This window comes from Cryptomeria japonica, chromosome 9 (genome assembly GCF_030272615.1).
Source record: "Cryptomeria japonica chromosome 9, Sugi_1.0, whole genome shotgun sequence".
Taxonomy (NCBI): Eukaryota; Viridiplantae; Streptophyta; class Pinopsida; order Cupressales; family Cupressaceae; genus Cryptomeria; species Cryptomeria japonica.
Genome location: NC_081413.1, coordinates 213,120,247 through 213,139,669, shown reverse-complemented (window position 1 = coordinate 213,139,669; position 19,423 = coordinate 213,120,247). Strand labels below are relative to the sequence as shown.

At 36.7% G+C, this 19,423-nt stretch overlaps 1 protein-coding gene across 2 annotated transcripts in view; it reads left to right on the top strand.

The window, feature by feature from the left end:
• The first annotated feature begins 5,544 nt into the window (after positions 1-5,544).
• Positions 5,545-19,423, top strand: part of LOC131044580 (NADH dehydrogenase [ubiquinone] 1 beta subcomplex subunit 9) — a 76,049-nt gene continuing 62,170 nt past the window's right edge. The window contains exon 1 of one of the 2 annotated variants that reach the window (XM_059211274.1): positions 5,545-5,839. In XM_059211274.1, coding sequence (XP_059067257.1) covers positions 5,711-5,839 — 129 coding nt within the window. In that variant the 5' untranslated portion in view covers positions 5,545-5,710. The remainder of the gene's footprint in view (positions 5,840-19,423) is intronic. The other variant, XM_057977935.2, reaches the window with a different exon arrangement.

The window sequence follows — 19,423 nt, the reverse complement described above, 5'->3', positions numbered from 1 at the left end:
CTCATATCATGTGCAAGTTCATCAATATCAAAAATTTGGTTTTCTAAATTAAACACCTAGACAATTTTTGCTCATTAAACCAATTATCTTATCAAACAATGGGCCCACCTTTACATAAATAAATATTGGTAGGATAAAAAAACTGATTTAGAAGGGAATCTCAAAGGTTTTTTTTTAGTCTTTAAAAAATGAGTAAGCTCTTGAGGGGTTGTTCTTGAGGAATAAAAGGTTGAGTTTGCATAAACACAACTTCTTGCAAAGGAAGATCACTTCTAAAAATTGGAATTTCAAACTTGGGAGACTTACTTGAAGATTTAGTATGCCTATATTGCTCAAATTTTGGAACCTTGAACTTAGAAACTTCCTCTTTCATAGGTTGATCTATTGTTGTAAGAGGTTCTTGTCTAGAACTAGGAATGCAAGAGGCTAATTGGGTTTCTCACCTATGTGCCCGAGCAAGCAATAGTTTCATCCTCTCTTCCTTAGAAATAATATATTTTACAAGAAATTTCTCATATTGTCTGCTTTGTGTCCCCATCTCTTACTAGTGTTGGTGATATTGGTAAGCTAACTCCTATAAATTATAATATTTCTCTCTTCTAGTAGCCTCCAATTGTTCTTAAATCTCTCACAAAATATCTTTTAGGCTTTTGTTTGCATCTCAGAGGTTGAATAGAAGAACACACATGTTGGTTAGGCCTAAAAAGAGCTTCTCGAGGTTGTGCAGTTGTCAGGTGGGTGGGGATAGGTGGGTGGAAAACATGACGAGCATAATAGTATCTTTCTATGACAGTAATTTTGGATCAAACCAACATCATTTTTAGTTTGGTATGACTGGTAGGAGGGTATATGAACAACATTCTCATGAAATGGAGGGGAATAAGACATATACCCATAGAATTTTGACATGTTAAATCATTCAAATAGCTAGAAATCTACTCAAGAATGGTTTCAAATGGCAACAAATCAAGCTTTCTCTTTTTGTAACTTATCTATACACCAACACTTGAACTACTTGAAGTAATAGATTCAAACTTAGATTCACTAGGTGTGTGAAATTTTTCCTCCAAAGGTAAAACATATTGATATGTATGATATTTATCAGCAATGAAAAGATAAGTTATGAACTATAATTGTTCAAATTGTCACATTAGTTGTGCTAAAAGTTCATCGATATCGGGTGCACCCTAGAGAGATAGATAGTTTGGCTTTTGTGGATTGATAGCATAAAAACATCTTGGGGCCTATGTGATTCCTATAGATTAGGATGAATCTCTAGATATATTTGGTTCCTTCTATGTGTCATCTAGACTAACTAATACTATTGTTACTTGTTGAAAAAAATGGAAGAGAAATGATATTAAACTTAAATCTAGAACCCATGGAGGTGATACACTAAAACCTTTGGAGCTTGTATTGCTATTCTGACATGTTATTGTTTAATGAAAATGTTGGTTCACACAATTTGGGTTTTTTTTCATACTCATGCATCAATAATTCATAAGAAAGTTTGAGTGTTCACAATTTAAGAAGGAAATCTAGAATGTTATTTCACAACTAGTGGTTGTTTGACATGGTAACACAACCTATAACCTACACAAGATATGCATTTTCTATACATAGGTGTTGGAATGAGATATATTTAATAATTTTCATATAAAACATAGAAAAATGCATCAATCATTTAGTTACACACAATAAAACAAACATTTGAAAGCAAAATTGTTTTATTTTATTACAAAAAGGTTCTTAAAAACTACAATACTCGAGTATAATAGTGGCTTGTATTTCTTGAAAATTGAAGTTACAATATTATTTTCTATACATGATTATGTTTGAGTTATATCATGACACAAAAACCAAAAATAAGTATCTTTGAGTTACAATACTTATAAAAAACTAATAAGAACTAAAGAAAAAATAGCCTTAGGCACCCTTTTACTCTATCCCAAAATGGGAGAGTATATAGGACATGAATTAGCACCATTGAATGACACTTTTTTGACTAGGTTTCTTGATCAACCTCCGCTTGAGCATTGAGAAATTTCTTTGTTTTGTTTGACTCCATAAAAAGTTTACAAGGTGACACCGTTAAGGAGTGCTAAACTTTTAAACCTCTTTCCCCCCTACATGCTACTAGATGGACTCCTATATACTTGCCAATTATTGAACCATAACTACCCCAAACTAATATTGATCTTCTCCATTTGCTCCTTATTATTTTCAAACTACCTTGCAAACATATAGGAGTCATATTTTGAGGAGTTCAAGTGATTGGGACTCTTTGGAGGATGTAGGATAAGGTATTCCTTAATATTTTTTTAATGCATCTTCAAGATTTCTTTATGTCTCCTAACCAGACACTTTGTCCCACATCTCTTATACTGGATACTTGGTTGAAATTTTTTCTTGTATGGGTCTATGAATATTATGGTCTATCTCAACTGTCATGCGATCCTACACTACTGTAAGACAATCACACTCACCTTTGTTTTGTCAAACAATATTTCCTTTCATTCACCTTTAAGACTGTCCTAAGCTTAGTCCTCTCAGGTCCCTATCTTTATTCACAATGAACAATACTATCATATCTCCTTGGCTTGTTGCACAAACTACCTTTATAAGAAACCTCTGTCACTATGATACATGTTTACTATCATCAAATTCCTAGTAACATATAAAGATAACTATCATGGCTCACTGTTGATTATCTATAAACATTTCCAAGGATATTGACTTGTATCTCCTGCAAGGCTTTTTACTAACACATGGTCATGCAAGATCCATGCCTTTACATATAACATTGCCCTTAAACTTATTTTCTTTAATCACTTATAGATGTAAACTTTTTGATGCCCACTATCCTAATATCTAGGAAATCTACACCTCATTGACCATGCTTCGACTCTTGACAATGTTGGACTATCTTTTGCCTTTATTAATTGTTATGGTGTCTTTGTAAGATCCTTGAGATACTAACATTTATTTTCCTTCATATATCTAACCTACATCATGAATAGTCTTATACTTGTCACGGTTCTTTTTTCAACTAATTATGAAGAATGACAACCTTGTTTGTTGTTAGTGAATCGCTCCAATGCATGTTTGTCCTCTTGAGTCTTTCTAACAAACCACAAGGATCGTCACTATCTTTTCTTGGTTTTGATATATTTGTGAAGACATACGTATAGGGCAATGTCCTATTTGTTAATTGTCACTAAAAAATGTTTTACAATCATGAATGTTTTGATGGGCTTGATGAGATTCAAAGGGCTAACACCATTTTTACTTGTCACTTCTTATCCCTTTGCTCACTTGTATCTAGATTTTGGACAATGCTTAAGGATAACCCTCAAAAGGTCATGACAAAGAGAATTTTCTACTATCTCCTTGTTAACCACTCTCCTTATACTATGCCTTCTCTCCCAACACTATAACCTATCTTTTGGATTCACTAAATTCTCCTCTACCTATATATTTAATGAAAATTCTAGGGATATATGATTGTTTACGTCATTCTTTGCATGGTCGGACTATGATTGTCTTATGTAATGAAAGCTTGTTCCCATTACTGTTCGTAATTGTCTCTATCAACTCCATGCCATGAATGGTAGGACATGGACAATCATTATCATACTTTCTATATTCAATGCAATTCCATATTTATTTTGACTATCATTTGATGCCCAATGTCATAACAATACTGTCCTACTAAGTATCTTCCTCATACATTATTAATTTTGTATTGACTATCATTACATCTATTTTATACACCTCACCATTTTCTCTTCAACAACACTATCCATCTTCTTTTCTCACTGTCATGATTTAAACCCTCTTGATAAACCTTGCTACTCAAAGTCACATTTCCAAGGACCTCTAATTGATCAAAATACATATCTAAACTGCTCTTACATTGCCACAATTTATCCTTTAGGTCTCTTTCACATTCTCTCACCTTTTAAAGATTTTGATTTTGATTTAACCCCATGCCCCTCTCTTTGTTTCATTTAGATTCCCTTCACAACATTTATGACTACCTTCATGCCATTTAAAATCTTGTCTTCATGATAGATTAATTTTAATGGTCCTTATTAACCTTTACAACTTGTCATTCACCAATTTGTAATTGCCCTTAGTTATTTGCCATCTGTCATGATAGTTAATTGTTGGGACTGCGCATATAATTTTTTTTTGCTTTGGCATGAGTCTTATATGTCCTTTCCCGCATTAACCTAAGTTCATGAACTACCCCTACCCATCCACATTTCTGTTCTCTTTCATCCTTGTCATGGTAGGTCTAAAGACAGTGTCTTTGAAACTATCTTTCAACCCTATTAACTGCTTTGTCCCATGTTCAAGTATTCAATGGATCTGCTAAGAGTTTGTGATATCCCTTTGGATTTTGATGATCCCTCATTATACTTTGTCTACGATGTTTATTTGGTAGCAATATGTGGTGACTTGTAACTACAAAAAAAATTGTTAAGTAGATCAAAACTAAAACAACACACCTCTCTCATAATTAGGACTACAAAGTGATATAAATGACTAATTTTAATTCACAAAGACTTTCAATTTTAAACATAATAGGGAGATTTCATATTGTATCATCCCAAGCTTAACAATCACAAGGCTTGATAGGGTTTTTATGCATTGACAATACCAAGGTTGATAGGGTTTTGACAACTTCTCGAGATCTCAACAAGCCATTGTTCATTATTACCATAGGTTTCATACAAAGATTATCAAGGGTTTGACAAACCCTTTTGGACCTCAAGTATAGGACTTGTAACCCTTCCAACGTTAACAATTGAAAGATCATAAAATCTAGGCCCTTACTTGACAACATCCCTCATGAAAATCCTCGATCTTATTCACTCGTGAGTATGGATAAGATGTATGCACATGCTTTATGAGGGTTCATTCCTTCTTTGTTAACACCTAAATACCAAGCAACCTCCACTATGAAAGTATAATATCACAAGCTCTTCTCAACAACCCCAAGTGATACTAAGAGTAGAGCAAGCATAACAATGTTGATTGTAAAGCAAACTTGACCAAAAGAAAAATACGTCCTTGATCTACTATAAACCCTACTTAGAATTTTCAAAGCTAATAGTCCATTTGGCAGATCCCATGTAATCACTTTTTTTCCTTACTAAATCGTCCTTCAACGTGTCCATGCATGCATACAACAAAAAGCCTTCATGCCTTGAAATGAAAAAGACTCATTCATTAACCAACCACAAATCCTAAAAACCTCCAAAAAAAAATTGACTTTTTAAAAACAAAACTTCTCCCCTTCTTCATGAGACATGACTTTAAAAAACAATACAAAATTTATTTCTTTTGTTTTTCTTGACCATTTCACACTTAAAGACCTTTTGAAACCATCAATGACCTTCTCAAACAACCAGTCTTAACAATATGAATTTGTAAAACCTTTCACTAATGCCTTAGGAATTATTTAGACCAAGATGAGAAAAACATTTGCGTAACTTTTGAAAACTACCTTATACAACTTAATATGACCATTACGTATTACTCCCATAACACATGGAACCGAAGGCTTATTCAGATTTTTTGAACTCTGTTGTTTTCTTGCATCTCAACGCTTAGCCCACAGAACCGGAGGCTAATTCATTTTTGTAAAACTGGTTTTTCGTTGCATTTTAACATTTCCTATATTTGTTTCTGTGGGGGAAAAATGAGTTTGACAGAGGCAGGATACGCAGCCCGGCGAGCGGCGCAGCAAGAGCGCGTCCGCATTTTGTACCGCCAATGTCTGAAAAATGCGCTCAGCTGGGTTATTCGCAGACCGCTCTTTTATGAGGATGTAAGAAATAACAATGCCCTAATTCTTTGGTATACTACACATTTTAAAATTTTTTTAAATAATGGGAAATTTGCGAAAACTTGAGATTTGCATCGTTGTTGTTAATAGTCTTGAAATGATTAAGCGATTAGTTTTGATTGGGAATGTTTGCGTGCACTGTGTGATTGGAAAGATTAAAATGTGTATCTTGTTTACTCGCTTCGGATGGAGGGCAATCGTTGTAAAAAAACCCTAGCGTGACAAGTTTACATTAATTAAAATTGAATCAATCTTATTCTTTAAAAAAATGTTGTTTAACTTTTCTTCGCGAAGCTTCGGTACCAGATTAAATTCTTTTAGCAGGGTAACCTTTAGCTGAGCTGCGACGACAAAAGATAATTTTATTAGTTGAAGTTGCGTCGAACTAGTACTTGCACGATTTCTAGCTGCATTGTTGTGATCAACGATATCTAATGATCGGACTATCAATTTTTGAGTAGATTAAGAGCTCTAAAATTTCAAGCAGGTTAGGGGTCCAATTAAATGGTAGCATAAGATGTCAGTTATTTAAAATGCTGGGTCAAGATCCATGAAGGATAAATCTACGGTCACCCTTCAATAAATTATTTGATGCATTATGTAAAACTTTTATATTCTAAGCACTGTTGGTGGAACTTTAGTCAACACTAAGATAATTGGTTTGTTCAGTTCATTTGAATACGAGGGCTAGATATTATTAACCGATGTTAACCTTCCCTTAATTGTGGATCCTGTCATCCATATGACTCATCTTCAATCTGTATGAAAATAAAAAATAAGACAACAGTTGATTCCAGAAATATGCATCATAATATGAAAATGCTAGATTAAGAGCTCTGCAATTTCAAGCAGGTTAGGGGTCCAATTGAATTGTAATATAAGATGCCGGTTATTTAAAATGATGGGTCAAGATCAAAGAAACGGGACTCGGACTCGGACTCGGGACTCGGAGTCAGACTTGGCTGGACTCGAGAAAGTGAAAAACTCAAGAAATTTAGAGATTTTTAAAGATTTAAAACTTGTTTCAGGCACCCTTAATTGAATACACCTTAAAGACACAATAACATCATCAAACTCGGCTCATTTGATTACATACACAAGTATACATCAATCACATAAGCATAAACGCAAATTGTAGCTGAAGGAAATAACAAACATAGATATATAAATATTGTCAAATGTATACAATATTACAAAACTCATGGAATAAAAAATCCATGTCATCGTATGATCATCATCAAATGTTTCATACAAATACCAAAGGTAAATACAACTTCAAGCCTATGGCTCAGAGGAGCCTGCACGGCAGCACCCTCCGGCCCCGGCCCCCTGCGAAGGCGTCTAAGGTAGGTCTTGGATGATTCGACAGCCATAGCCGCTCCTCGTGACACCATGCCATACTCACCAACATCAGGAACATCCGTGTCATTATCTGCCTCTGAATCTCCTGTCTGTGCTCATGCTCTCTGCTCCTCCTCTGCCATGGCTACAGTCTCAGCCTCTATATCTACCTGGTCGATCCAATTAGCGTCAGACTCGGAGGTTAAATTTTCCCTACTTCTATCGACGCAGTTTCCCCCCATATTTTTCGACGGGGGTTTGGGGGCAGCACCCCCAAGGTGGGGTCAAGGGGACCCCCAAGGTGGGGTCAAGGGGCATCGTCCCTTGCGGGGTCAAGGGGCAGCGCCCCTTGCGCGCTCCCTGTCGCGATACAAGGCGGGGTCGAGGGGCAGCGCCCCGTGAGGCCAAAAAAACTTATTATTTAATAAAGGCGTCGGGTGTTATTTTTCTATTGGCTGACATGTTGTAACCCTAATTTTTCTCATTCTCAGGCGGAGGTTGTATTGAACAAAGACGAGACCATTCATTTTAAAAAAAAAATTTAAAATGTTTTTTTTTTGTCATTTTAAATTTTTACTTAACCTAGGCAGTAGCCGAGTTTGGGGCTCGAGACTTGCTGAGTTTGGAGAGTTTGAGCCAAACTCGCCAACTCGGCGAGTCTGGCGAGCTTGCTCCCCAGAGTCGGACGAGTCCGAGTCCGAGTCCCAGAGACTCGGCGAGCATGGCTCGGACTCGGACTCGCCGAGTTTAGGCAATTCATGGCGATTCCCCTTTTTTTGGTCAAGATCCATGAAGGATAAATCCATGGTCATCCTTCAATAAGTTTTTTGATGCATTATGTTAAACTTTTAGATTATAAGCACTGTTTGTGGAATATTAGTCAACAGTAAGATAATTGGTTTGTACGGTTCATTTGCTTATGAGGGCTAGATATGATTAAGCGATGTTAACCTTCCCTTAATTGTGGATGCTATCATCCCTATGACTAATATGTATGCTATATTACTTGGATATGCCTCATTACGGGATATGGCCCAGGTATATATCTGTACTTAGATACAGTTCAGAGTACAGTTAGGTGATGAGTCAAGCATGACCATGGTAAAAATCTGTGCTGCATCCAATAAAAGTTGACAAAAAACATCCATATGATTCATTTATTAGCCTTTCAATTGTTTTACAATTCCATGCCAATGTCTGCTGTTGAAGTTACATTTCATATGCACTGCCTTCATGGTTAACTGGGATATGATGCTTCATGCTCAGTATTATTACCTAAACATTGTGTTGTTGGCACTTTTGAATTTTCAAAGTTTCAAATAATATTTAACATAAATATATTACTCAAAGATTAGTAGTGTTTACAGTGTTAGCAAAATTTATGCAGTAAGGTCTTCCATCTTTCTAAAACATCACTGCTGTCATCAGTTTGGCCCAAGTATAAATCTGGGTGGTTTGACTCAGAATCCATCCTTCATCAAATCATAAACTGTAGAGTATGAGTGAATAGATTGATGCTAACTATATTGCTTCACTCAAATAAATGATTATCGAAGCAACGAACAATATAATCTTTCGCAAGGGAAGCATGGAGTCTTCAAATATCATGCATAGCGATGGCTTCAACTTTGCACCTGATCCACTCAAGTTAGGGTTATAACCCAAATCTTGGGAGCTTACACCTCCCATAACCATGGAAGCTTTGATACCACTTGTTGAGAAATAATGCATCAATACCTAGTTCATTTATTCCATTTCCTTCATAAATCATGAGAGAAAAACATGCATACGAGATTGTAGAATATCCATTATGCATATATTAAATAGCCAAACCACAAGATAACACATTATATACCTTGGGAAAATTCTCAAGAGGGAACTTAGCCTCCAGAAGCATCCATACTCCATCTTATTATTTAGCAATAAAACAACACAAAGCACTTAAAGAGCTACAGTGAATACTTCTGAAACATCAAGCCTCTCCAATGCATTCTCCATGTGTCCAAGCATTAGACCACACATCACATGCCATGCTTCACATGTGCACTCCTTAGACTGACTCAATACTATTACAACTCATTGACCAAGCAACCTTAACCACTAAATTTGTGCTTGCTTATATAGACTCAAGCTCTTGCAAAAACAACCAAGTGGTAAGATAAAATTATGTGCCCTGTTGGTTCACGTTTTATCATTTACCGAACATTAGAATAAAATATCCAAGGATACTCTACCCTCTCTTGAACAAAATCACTACGTGTGCCAAGATTGCGAGAAAAACCACACGATGACTCCAAGGTTTATATGTGCGAACGGGCGACTTTGTGTTGGATAGCTACCTTGTTTATGTATGCTGAAATACAAGGGGGACTTACGCTTGGCTTTTTCAATTCACAATGAAGATCCATCGTTTGGGTTTTGAATCATGGACTTTAAGAAAATTGAAAAGGAGATAAGGGTTAACAGGTTCTAATCTATTCCTAAGATTTCAAGAGATGGTATTGATTAGGTGAACACAATAACAACACTTTGCGTCGCCACGCTAGGACAACTAAACAAAGTGGGTGCAATCTTCAAGGGATGTGCTTATGATTTTCACGTCATGAATAACTACCATCAAATCGAACAATATTCATCCAAATAGAAGTTAAGCATCCACAAAGTGAGCTCAGACTATCTTTACATAATGAACAAAAACCATCTATTCATCAAAAGTATGAGCGAAAGATTCACCATAAATCAATACTTATCAGATCTTGCATTCGTTTAACATACATGAAATAAAATCTAAACAATGATGAGGGATAAGAACCATGCAAACTCCAAAATAAGAGAAGTAATTGTTATCACAAAAGCTTGCACCCTTGCTAAGCTATCAACTCAACAAACTTGTGAAACATGGAAACAACCCCGAAGTGTGGGACCTTGCACAAGGGGTTGAATCTCTGGAGAAGGCCAGCTTCCTTCTTCAATTAGGTGCAGGTGTTGAACCAACTCAACACTTTAAAACTAATTCCTAAGCCTATCTTAACAATTTGCAGAGGTAAAAGGGAAGAGAGAATGCTTGAAATAGAAGGAGGTGATGCACCAAGAAGAGATTGTTCCTCTCCCCATCGAGATGACACAAAGAATTAACTGAAACACCCAGGAGATGCACAAAATTCAGTTGCATGAGTGACTTCAATGCATGTATGGAGGTTAGAATTTGCTAAGTGTTAAGAGGGGAGAAGGATTCGCACAAGTCACACTTAGAAAACAAGTTAACACAACATATATGGAGAGAAAAGCCTCAAGACATACACCTATAATGAAAGTAAGAAAACATACACAACATACATAGGTTGAAAGAAGGCAAGAATGGTGATTTTCAATTAATTATAAGGCCAATGGCCAAACTTACAGTTGCATAAATGCAAGATAAATACAAGAGAAGTGGGAGAGCATGGAATAGTTGAAGCTAGTAGGGAGAGAACCCTTTACAATGAGGCTTAACAACCTTTATATAGAAAAATGGTTACAAGGGTGATCACGACCCTTGCATTTTAGTCTGGAAGTGCATGCACTTGACAAGTACATGCACTTGACTTGTACATGCAAGCAACCTAGCCATACCCACAAAGGGCAATCCTGAGAAGGTGGATTGACTGACCTTCCAAAGTCAGAGTATGCAGACATGACATAAGTCACTGCAACAAGCATGGCCCCGTACCTCTCCTGATGGAAATCTTGCCAAAAACATTAAATGCACCCCTGTGGCTCCTCAAAAGAAAGTGCATAAGTCACAAAAGCTGTCGGAGCATTTAAAGCCTTGAGTGTTGATCACGCCATTCGGAAGTGTCGCCAGTCGGAAGGAAGTCTGGAGACTTTGGAAGCTCGGACTCTCGAAGTGAGGAAGACAAGGGAAGGAGCAAGGAACTTCGGAACCTTGGGGTTCCGGAGAACTTCAGAAGGCTAAGGAAAGAACTTCGGAACCTCGGGGTTTCGGAGTTCCGGGATAGAGAGAGGAAGAGAAGAAAAGGAACTTCGGAACCTCGGGGTTTCGGAGTTCCGGAAAGAAGAAGGGGAAGCGAGGAAGATAACTTTGGAACCTCGGGGTTTCGGAGTTCCGGAAAGAAGAAGGGGAAGCGAGGAAGATAACTTTGGAACCTCGGGGTTTCGGAGTTCCGAAGAAAAGAAGGAAGAAGGGCTAGGAGGGAACTTCGGAACCTCGGGGTTCCGGAGAGAAGGGGAGGGAACTTCGGAACCTCGGGGTTTCGGAGTTCCGGGGAACTGCGCAAAGGAACTTCGGAACCTTGGTGTTCCAGAGTTCCGGGGAAGGGAAAAAGAAAGGAACCTTGGAACCTCGGGGTTCCGGAGTTCCAGGAGAGAAGAAAAGAAAGGGAGAGAAGGAGAGGAACTTCGGAAGCTTGGGGTTCCGGAGTTCCAGGAAAAGTAAGGGGAGGCAGCAAAGGGAAGGAACTTCGGAACCTCGGGGTTCCGGAGTTTCGGAGAAGGAAAAGCGAGAGAAGGGAAAGAGAAAGAACTTCAGAACCTTGGGGTTCCGGAGAACTTTAAAAGGCTAAGGAAAAAACTTCGGAACCTCGGGGTTCCGGAGTTCTAGGGAAGAAGAAAAGGCCAAGGGAGGAACTTCCTTTGGACAAGGCAACACTTCACACTTCATGATTCTTCTCTCCTTGATCAACTGGGGTAGCGCTGGTCCATCGAACATATCTCTGATCGGTTCTCATTGATGGACCAAGGGTGTCATAAAATGACAACAGTAATCACCATCAATTTGAACAATGCATTACTTATTACTTTGGCAGTCATAAACAACAATTTACTTATCTCAACATGTTTTGCAACATGCTCCCATGATTTACAAATGAAGGTCGAGCTCAATTTATAGGCTCCCCAATTACAATTCAATGGCCAGGATTGATTTCAAATCAACGGTCAAGATTACAAAATAAAACCTAATTAGGGTTTGCTACAACTAGCTACCCCTCGACCAATGAGAAAATTACGTTTGAGGACACTTGTCCTTCTTGCTAAATATAAACCAATAATAAAATAGAAGGTTGTTGCATTGTGAAGTGTGCCTTCTAGAAGCTTCTGGATAAGTCAGGTTCATTGAACCTGAACTTGTTAACTTGGAACAATCTGATTGTTGACTGTCCTCCTTGAATTCTCCAATTTGTGTTGAGAAATTGACTAAGTATGGAAATTTGTTTGGAATACTCTTTTTGCCACCATCTGATTCTGATTGGGAGCTTGTCTTTAATTCTTCAGGAGATGAAATCCTTCAAGAAGTTGCCCTGATTGCTTCAATAGGTTTGGGATTGTAGATGAAATCCTCCAAGAAGTCTGGAATTTCTTTTTATATTTTTGCCAAGTCTGAAGACTTTCTGTTCTTGATGCCTTGAAATTCTTCCATGTGCCTTGAATTTGGAGAAGAACTCCCCTGTGGCTATGCCACAATGGAGGAATTTGGAATTTTCTCTGTGAAGTTTTTCCCATACTTAGCCAAATTTTGGCTATTCAATTTTATTTTGTGATATCTTCATATGAACCTTCCAACGCCTAGCCGAGATTTTGGCCATCTCTATGCTCGAATGAACTTTCCCTGTGGATTTGCCCTCAATTTTGAATTTGGCTTGTGCTAAGTAGTACAAACTCCACCCTCAGACAAGGATTTTATTGATTTCCTCTTTACTTTTCCTCTTTATTCTTCTTCTTTCTTCCTGTTTTCTTTCCAACACTGTCAAAATTTGACTCTTTTGTTGTGGAAAAATTCCACAAAGCCATTTTTTTATTTTATTTTCTCTAGGCAAATTCCAACACTTGGCTCGGACTTTGGAAATTTCTTTCCTTCCTTGGGTAGCTGAATGTGCTGGCAAAGACTCATTAGAAATTCATGTGTGTTCAAAATTTTTTATGTGTTGAAAATTTCTTTAAGTGTTGAATTTATTCCCTTTGAAAATAATTCTAAGTGTTGGAAAAAATATAAAAATATTTTAGGTTTCGAGCTTTATTTTCCAACCCTTTCAATCTTGATTGATCTTTCAATGGTGGATCTCATGCTTCTTGTCCAATTTGTTTGTTCCTCTAGCCATTTTCCTCTTTCATGGCGAATTTGGTCTCTTGCGAGGCCAAATTGGTCATCTTGTCATCATTCTCTAGTTATGGCGGACTTTGCACATGTTTGGACACACTAACTTTGTGCCATTTTACCTTGCTACCTTCAATTTCCCCTAGATGAACTTTGTAGATGTCTAGTCATGTGTAGGTTGATTGGCCACCTTCTCTAGGTGCTGGGCAGACTTTAACCTCTTCAAGCCATCTTTTCCTTCTCTTTGGCGAACTTGATCATCTTTGTATCTATGCCAAACTTCATAGTTGTAAATTGTAATGTCCCCTACCTGATTAACATAATTAATCTATTTCAATATACTTATGACTTAAACTAAATTGATTAGGAGACAAATCTGTTTTTACATGAATCAAATCTGTGCTATCCATAGTTCAATTAATTTATCTATTATTAATAAGTAAATTGTTCATCAACCATATTAGATAATAAAGGTAGTCTTCCATAACTCTTAATGCAATTACCAACCTTTGTTACTACTTCAGTTTTAAGGAAGGAGGATATGTGTGTTACCAAAGCGCTTAGAGACCGACTACAATAGGTTCCCTCGAAGTTTACAGATCCAAGCCCTTACCCTATCTTGGGACTATGACCTCAAAGTTTACGGGACGCTGATCCCTACCCTATCTTGGGACTTAACCTATTACTTGGATTTAGACTGCCCCTCTTTGGAACATCTCATTCCCATCTCCTTAAATACTGACAGTAATAGCAAGAATGAATTGTATATCATGTTCTCTTTAATGTTTATTTAAAAATTCTGTCTGATTTACGATCTATTATTGTTATATATATATATTCTTTCTGATTTTCATTATTAAATTTTTCTGATTTAGAAGACTGTTAAACTGTTTATCTTAATTATTTTATATATTAGTTTGCATTACATGTCAGATATTTCTGACTTATATTACTGTTTATATTGCTTAAAATAGACAACATATATACCTAATGAGAGCATCATATGATATGGATCAGCCAACGTACCAGACTGTTCCCTTTTACCAGGTTATATTCCTTGGCAAGCAGATCTCAAATCTCAAATTGTAATTTTAATTTTCTGTGACACGATTCTCAGCCTTTTCCTTGTATTTTCCTTCCATGCCTTCAAACTCCATTTCTAATCTTTATTTATATCCTTCTAAGATATATGCCTTTTCAGATTGAAGAGACGTATCTTTCTCTTTGTTGATTGTTTGTTGTTAGTCATAATAATAATATAATCTCTAATGCAAATTGTACCCTTTTGTAAGGAAGACTATATTCTTTTTTCCTTTAGGAATCGCACCATTTGGAGAGTATTTAAAGTCAAATCGCACCTTTTGGAAGTGCACATTTGTCAGCACATGGACCATGTCCTTTCACTTACTAATTCGATGCTTATCTAATAACTACTTTTAACGCACTGCTGTATTCTTTAATACTTCTTTCATGAATCGATCATGCTTTGGGGTTTAGGGTATTATTGATTATAAATTAATATTTAGTCATTAAATTAATTTATTAAATATTTAGACATTAAATTAAGTTATTAAATTAATATTTAGACACTAAATTGATTTATTAAATATAAAAAATGGAAATTGGTTATATAAGAAATAAATTAATAAGGTAGGAAATATTAATATTTACATAGGGATATTACAATAGTCTTCCAACCATAGGCGAACCTCATGAATATTTGGATACCTTCCTTAGCTGGGGGGACTCTAGGCTTGTCTCGCCATCCAACCTTACTCTTTCTCCTTGGGTAGGGCGGACTTGACAAGTGTTTGGACATCTTTCTACTTTATCATAGCTTTGCCAAGCTTGGGGCGGACTTTGCAGATGCCTTGCCACTTTCTTACATAGCTGGGCAGACTTTGGATTGGCCATTTCTTGAGCGAAATTCATCATAGATTGGACATTTTCAACTTTTCTCTCAATCCACCAACACTTTAGCCAAATTTTCCTTCATCTTCCTTGGGCGGATTTGCTTCTTGCTTAGGGAATTTCCTTGACACTTAACCAAATTTTGAAATTTTATTCTCCAAGGTATCAACACCTAGCCAATTTTCTGAATTTTTTCTCCCTAAGGTATCAACACTTAGCCAATTTTCTGAATTATTTTTTCTTTGGCAGACTTGAACTTGTGTCGGACGTTGTGCAACTTGGCTGGGCAGACTTCACAGTTGATTGGACATGTCCAAACCTTGAGCGAGAATTTTGGCAGGCTCTTTGGATAGTCCAAGGCGGACTTGGTAGTTGATTAGACAGGCCAAGGCGGACTTGGCAGTTGATCGGATAGTCCAAGGCAGACTTGGCAGTTGATTGGACATCTCCCCTTGGGTGGACTTTGGAGTTGATCGGACAGTCCAAGGCGGACTTGGCAGTTGATCGGACAGTCCCCTTGGGCGGACTTGGCAATTGATTTGCCATCTCCCCTTGGGCGGACTTGGCAGTTGATCTGCCATCCTCCAAACTTGCTCCCATCGCCATCTTCATGTTTGATCTGCCATGTTGCCTATCTGAAATATCTGGAACAAAACCCTAGCCTGGAGATTTTACCCTGCTTTTTAGACTTGGAGATACAAATTTTTGATTCTGAAGACATGAACACTATCCCCATGACTTGTGGGACCCAATCCTAGGTCTACTTTCAAAAAGCAGAAAAAAAAAAGCAAAAAAGCAAAAAATAGGCCAAAAAGCTACTTCTCGGATTGGTCCCAAAGTGCCAAAAAATAAAAAAAGCAGAAAAAGTAAAAAAAAAGCAAAAATGCAGAATTCCTTAAAAATAGGAAGGTGTCAGAATTGACCCTAAGCAATTGCGATCTTCATCCTTCGGGCCTTCTGAGCACCTTGACAATGTCCAGACACAATTCTGAGCATTGTTGACGTGTTTTTTATGACAACGTCGAACACAGAATAAAGTTACCAACGGTCACCTTACTCTCTCTTGATCAAAATTAGTCCGTAGGCTAAGATTGCACAAAAAGTTCAAATGGCTAACTCCAAGGTTCCTTCAATGCGTGGACGTGACTCAATTGATTGATGGGTTTGCTGTTAACCCAAGGGGGCTTACGTATTCACTTGAAGAGAATAACAAACTCATGCAAGTTCAAGGATTTCTATGTGAATGATTTGCAATGAAAGCCCTATTTTTTTGGATTTTTGGATTTTCAAAATATGCTGAAAGTAAATGAGAATAGGGTAGAGAGAACTAAGCTAAAGCTAATCTAATCCTATGAACAGGGAGACGAGATTACTTATGCAAAATCCAACCATGCTTCGCTTCGCCAGCAATGCACAACTACACAAAGGCGGTGCAATCTTCAAAGGGTGTGTTAAAGATTTTCAAATCATCAATAGAAACCATCAAATCGAACAATCTCTAATGATAATCAAAGTGAAACATACACGAATAATGGGGGGCTCAGGCTAACTTTGCACATTATGCAACAATCAGCTGCACACCAAAAGTATGAGCACGAATTTTGCAACAAGCAACCCTATCAAATCCAGTCCGTCTAATAACATAAAGCAAAATCTATTCAAACTGAAGAGAGCAAGACCATGCAGATTTGTAATGTCCCCTATTTAATTTCTTAGGGAGTGGAGGCAATTAACTAACACTTTATTCACACGTGATTACTTTTTTTTAGTAATTGATACCAACCTTGAAATAGATAATAGTAAATACCACTTATAATAAGAATTATAAGTCACAATCCGCTATATGAATATATCTATTTCTTAACTTGACGTAATTGACATTTGGAACAAAATATATATACTCTGCAACTTTATTCGGTACAGTGGATATGATGTTCAAAATTTGTAATATCTATAATCCTTACCAAATTGATATGGTGTAGTATCTTTTCTATGTATTGATATTAGGGTAGGAGTTATGCAATGACCGTATACTGTGTAATACCTTCCTGCTGTTTCTGATATGTCTGTAACCTATGAAATATCTTGCTTCTGTGTCTAATATAACTATATACTTATGCTGTTGGTCTTCTTCTTGTCACCTATAGTGATGGTAATTAACTACCGTGTCTTTTCGTTCCTTGGTGGTATGTAAATAATGGTGCTGTGCCTGAAAACAATTCCCCCCCTTCCTCCTTTATCACAGATGATATCTTATACTTATTCAAACAGCAAGAATCCTTTGAAGGAATGTATCTCTTCATACAAATGCAACTCTCCGTTTATTCTTAATCGCACTTATTTAGAAAGTCATTACTAACTATAACCACAACCTTTAATATCAGATTTGCTACTGACTAATCGTATTTTATTACCTTGCTGTGCATGACTTAGTACGTGATTTTCCAAGAGACTAGTTTCTTCCTAAACTCGTGCCACTTCACAATTAACTGATTTGTTTATATAGCAAATTGTGGCTGTTGAATAGTCAACTTGTGGCTGTTAAAATACTGATTTATATTTTCGGTTTGTTAATCAAATATTGTTTAATGTTTGATCAGTATTCTATTCATTCTATATGCATCTATCATTAAGTCTTGATACTAAGCGCTGCCTTTTATACCAAGCGCTGCCTTTTATAGTTATTCACTTTAATAATAAATGAAATATGAGATATTAATAAATAATATAAATATTTAAAATATGAAATATTAATATTTAAGATATGAAATACATTAATAATATTAATACTTAATAAATATGAAATATAAATCTTATTAGTCATTAATAAGATTTATTATTGATCATCACTAATATGTATCTTGTTTATTATATTATTATTATATAAGATTTGATTATATCATTCATTTATATATTATAATTATGCTATTCCATTATTATATTAATACTAAGTTCAATTTAATAATAAATTATATTATAATTTATTTGTTCATTAATTTTGTTTCAGAGTGAGGACATTACAAGATTGCTAAAATAGAACAAGAATAAACCATCAAAATTGAACAATGTATTAAGTTGGCTACTTCAACAATCCTTAGCAACAATCTCAGACAATAATCTCTCCTTTTCAAATGAGGGGGGTCACCCCTTTATATAGGCTCCTGGCATTGACTACATGCAAACCCTAAAGATTCCCCACTCAAGATGCAGCAAGGTGGGAATCAGCCATTAATGCCCACTAAGCCCATGTACAATTATTCTAAAAGCCCCAAAATGGCATCCATCAATGCATTAAATGCACCCCATTACATCAAACATGCCCAAAATACAATAAACATTCCCATGCAAGAAATAAATGCCCATCATTCCCCATGCGATAGCTACATGCGTAGAGAATCTGTCATAGAATCATTAATAAGGCGGCTGCATGCAAGAAGATTCCTCATGCATTCAACATGCATTGACCGGACCACCACTAAGTCAAAAATATTCCAGCAGTAAATATGCCGCCACTATTCAGCCAAAAGATTCTCGTCCAAGAATGGACGACCATTATCCCGTTCATTTATTGCATATGCAATGAATTTACTGATGATGGCTTCCAGCTCTCCGATGGAGACACTTGGCACATTTTCAATATCGAATTCCATCAAGGCAATTTCTTCCTCGCTCTTGGAAAAGAAGCTTTCCCATCCCATCATGATTTCCCGTCTCTTCTTCATTATACTGGAAAATGAAGAAACATTTGCAAAATGTTCCTTAGGGAATGAACCTACGAAGAACTCACGTAATTGAGATTTCAGGGAGTTCACTGTTACTCCACTATCATTGAGCTTCCTTGCGAATAGTGCTTCAATTGCATTGATGATTTCCTTCTGCACCTTTTTGATCGAGTCCTTCAAAGTTAAAGACTCCACGCTGAATTTATCAAAGGTGTTCTTTCCTGAGCAAACGACGCAAAACCACTGGGGAAAGTCATAAACCTCGTTCTCTTGAATTACTTTCCCATCAATTAGAATTTGCCTTGGAATCTTTGTCAGAGCCCCGAGCCGCGGAATGGTTAAGTCTTGGTATATGTGAACATCTTCCCACAATCCTTCTGCTGTCTCCAATCTGTTTAGGAGGGCTACGAACTTTGAATGAAGCTGAGCCAAGTCCTCGATGAATTTTCTTGCTTTAGTGTAAGCATCTTCTATCCATTCCCTGGAATTCTGTGCCATTGC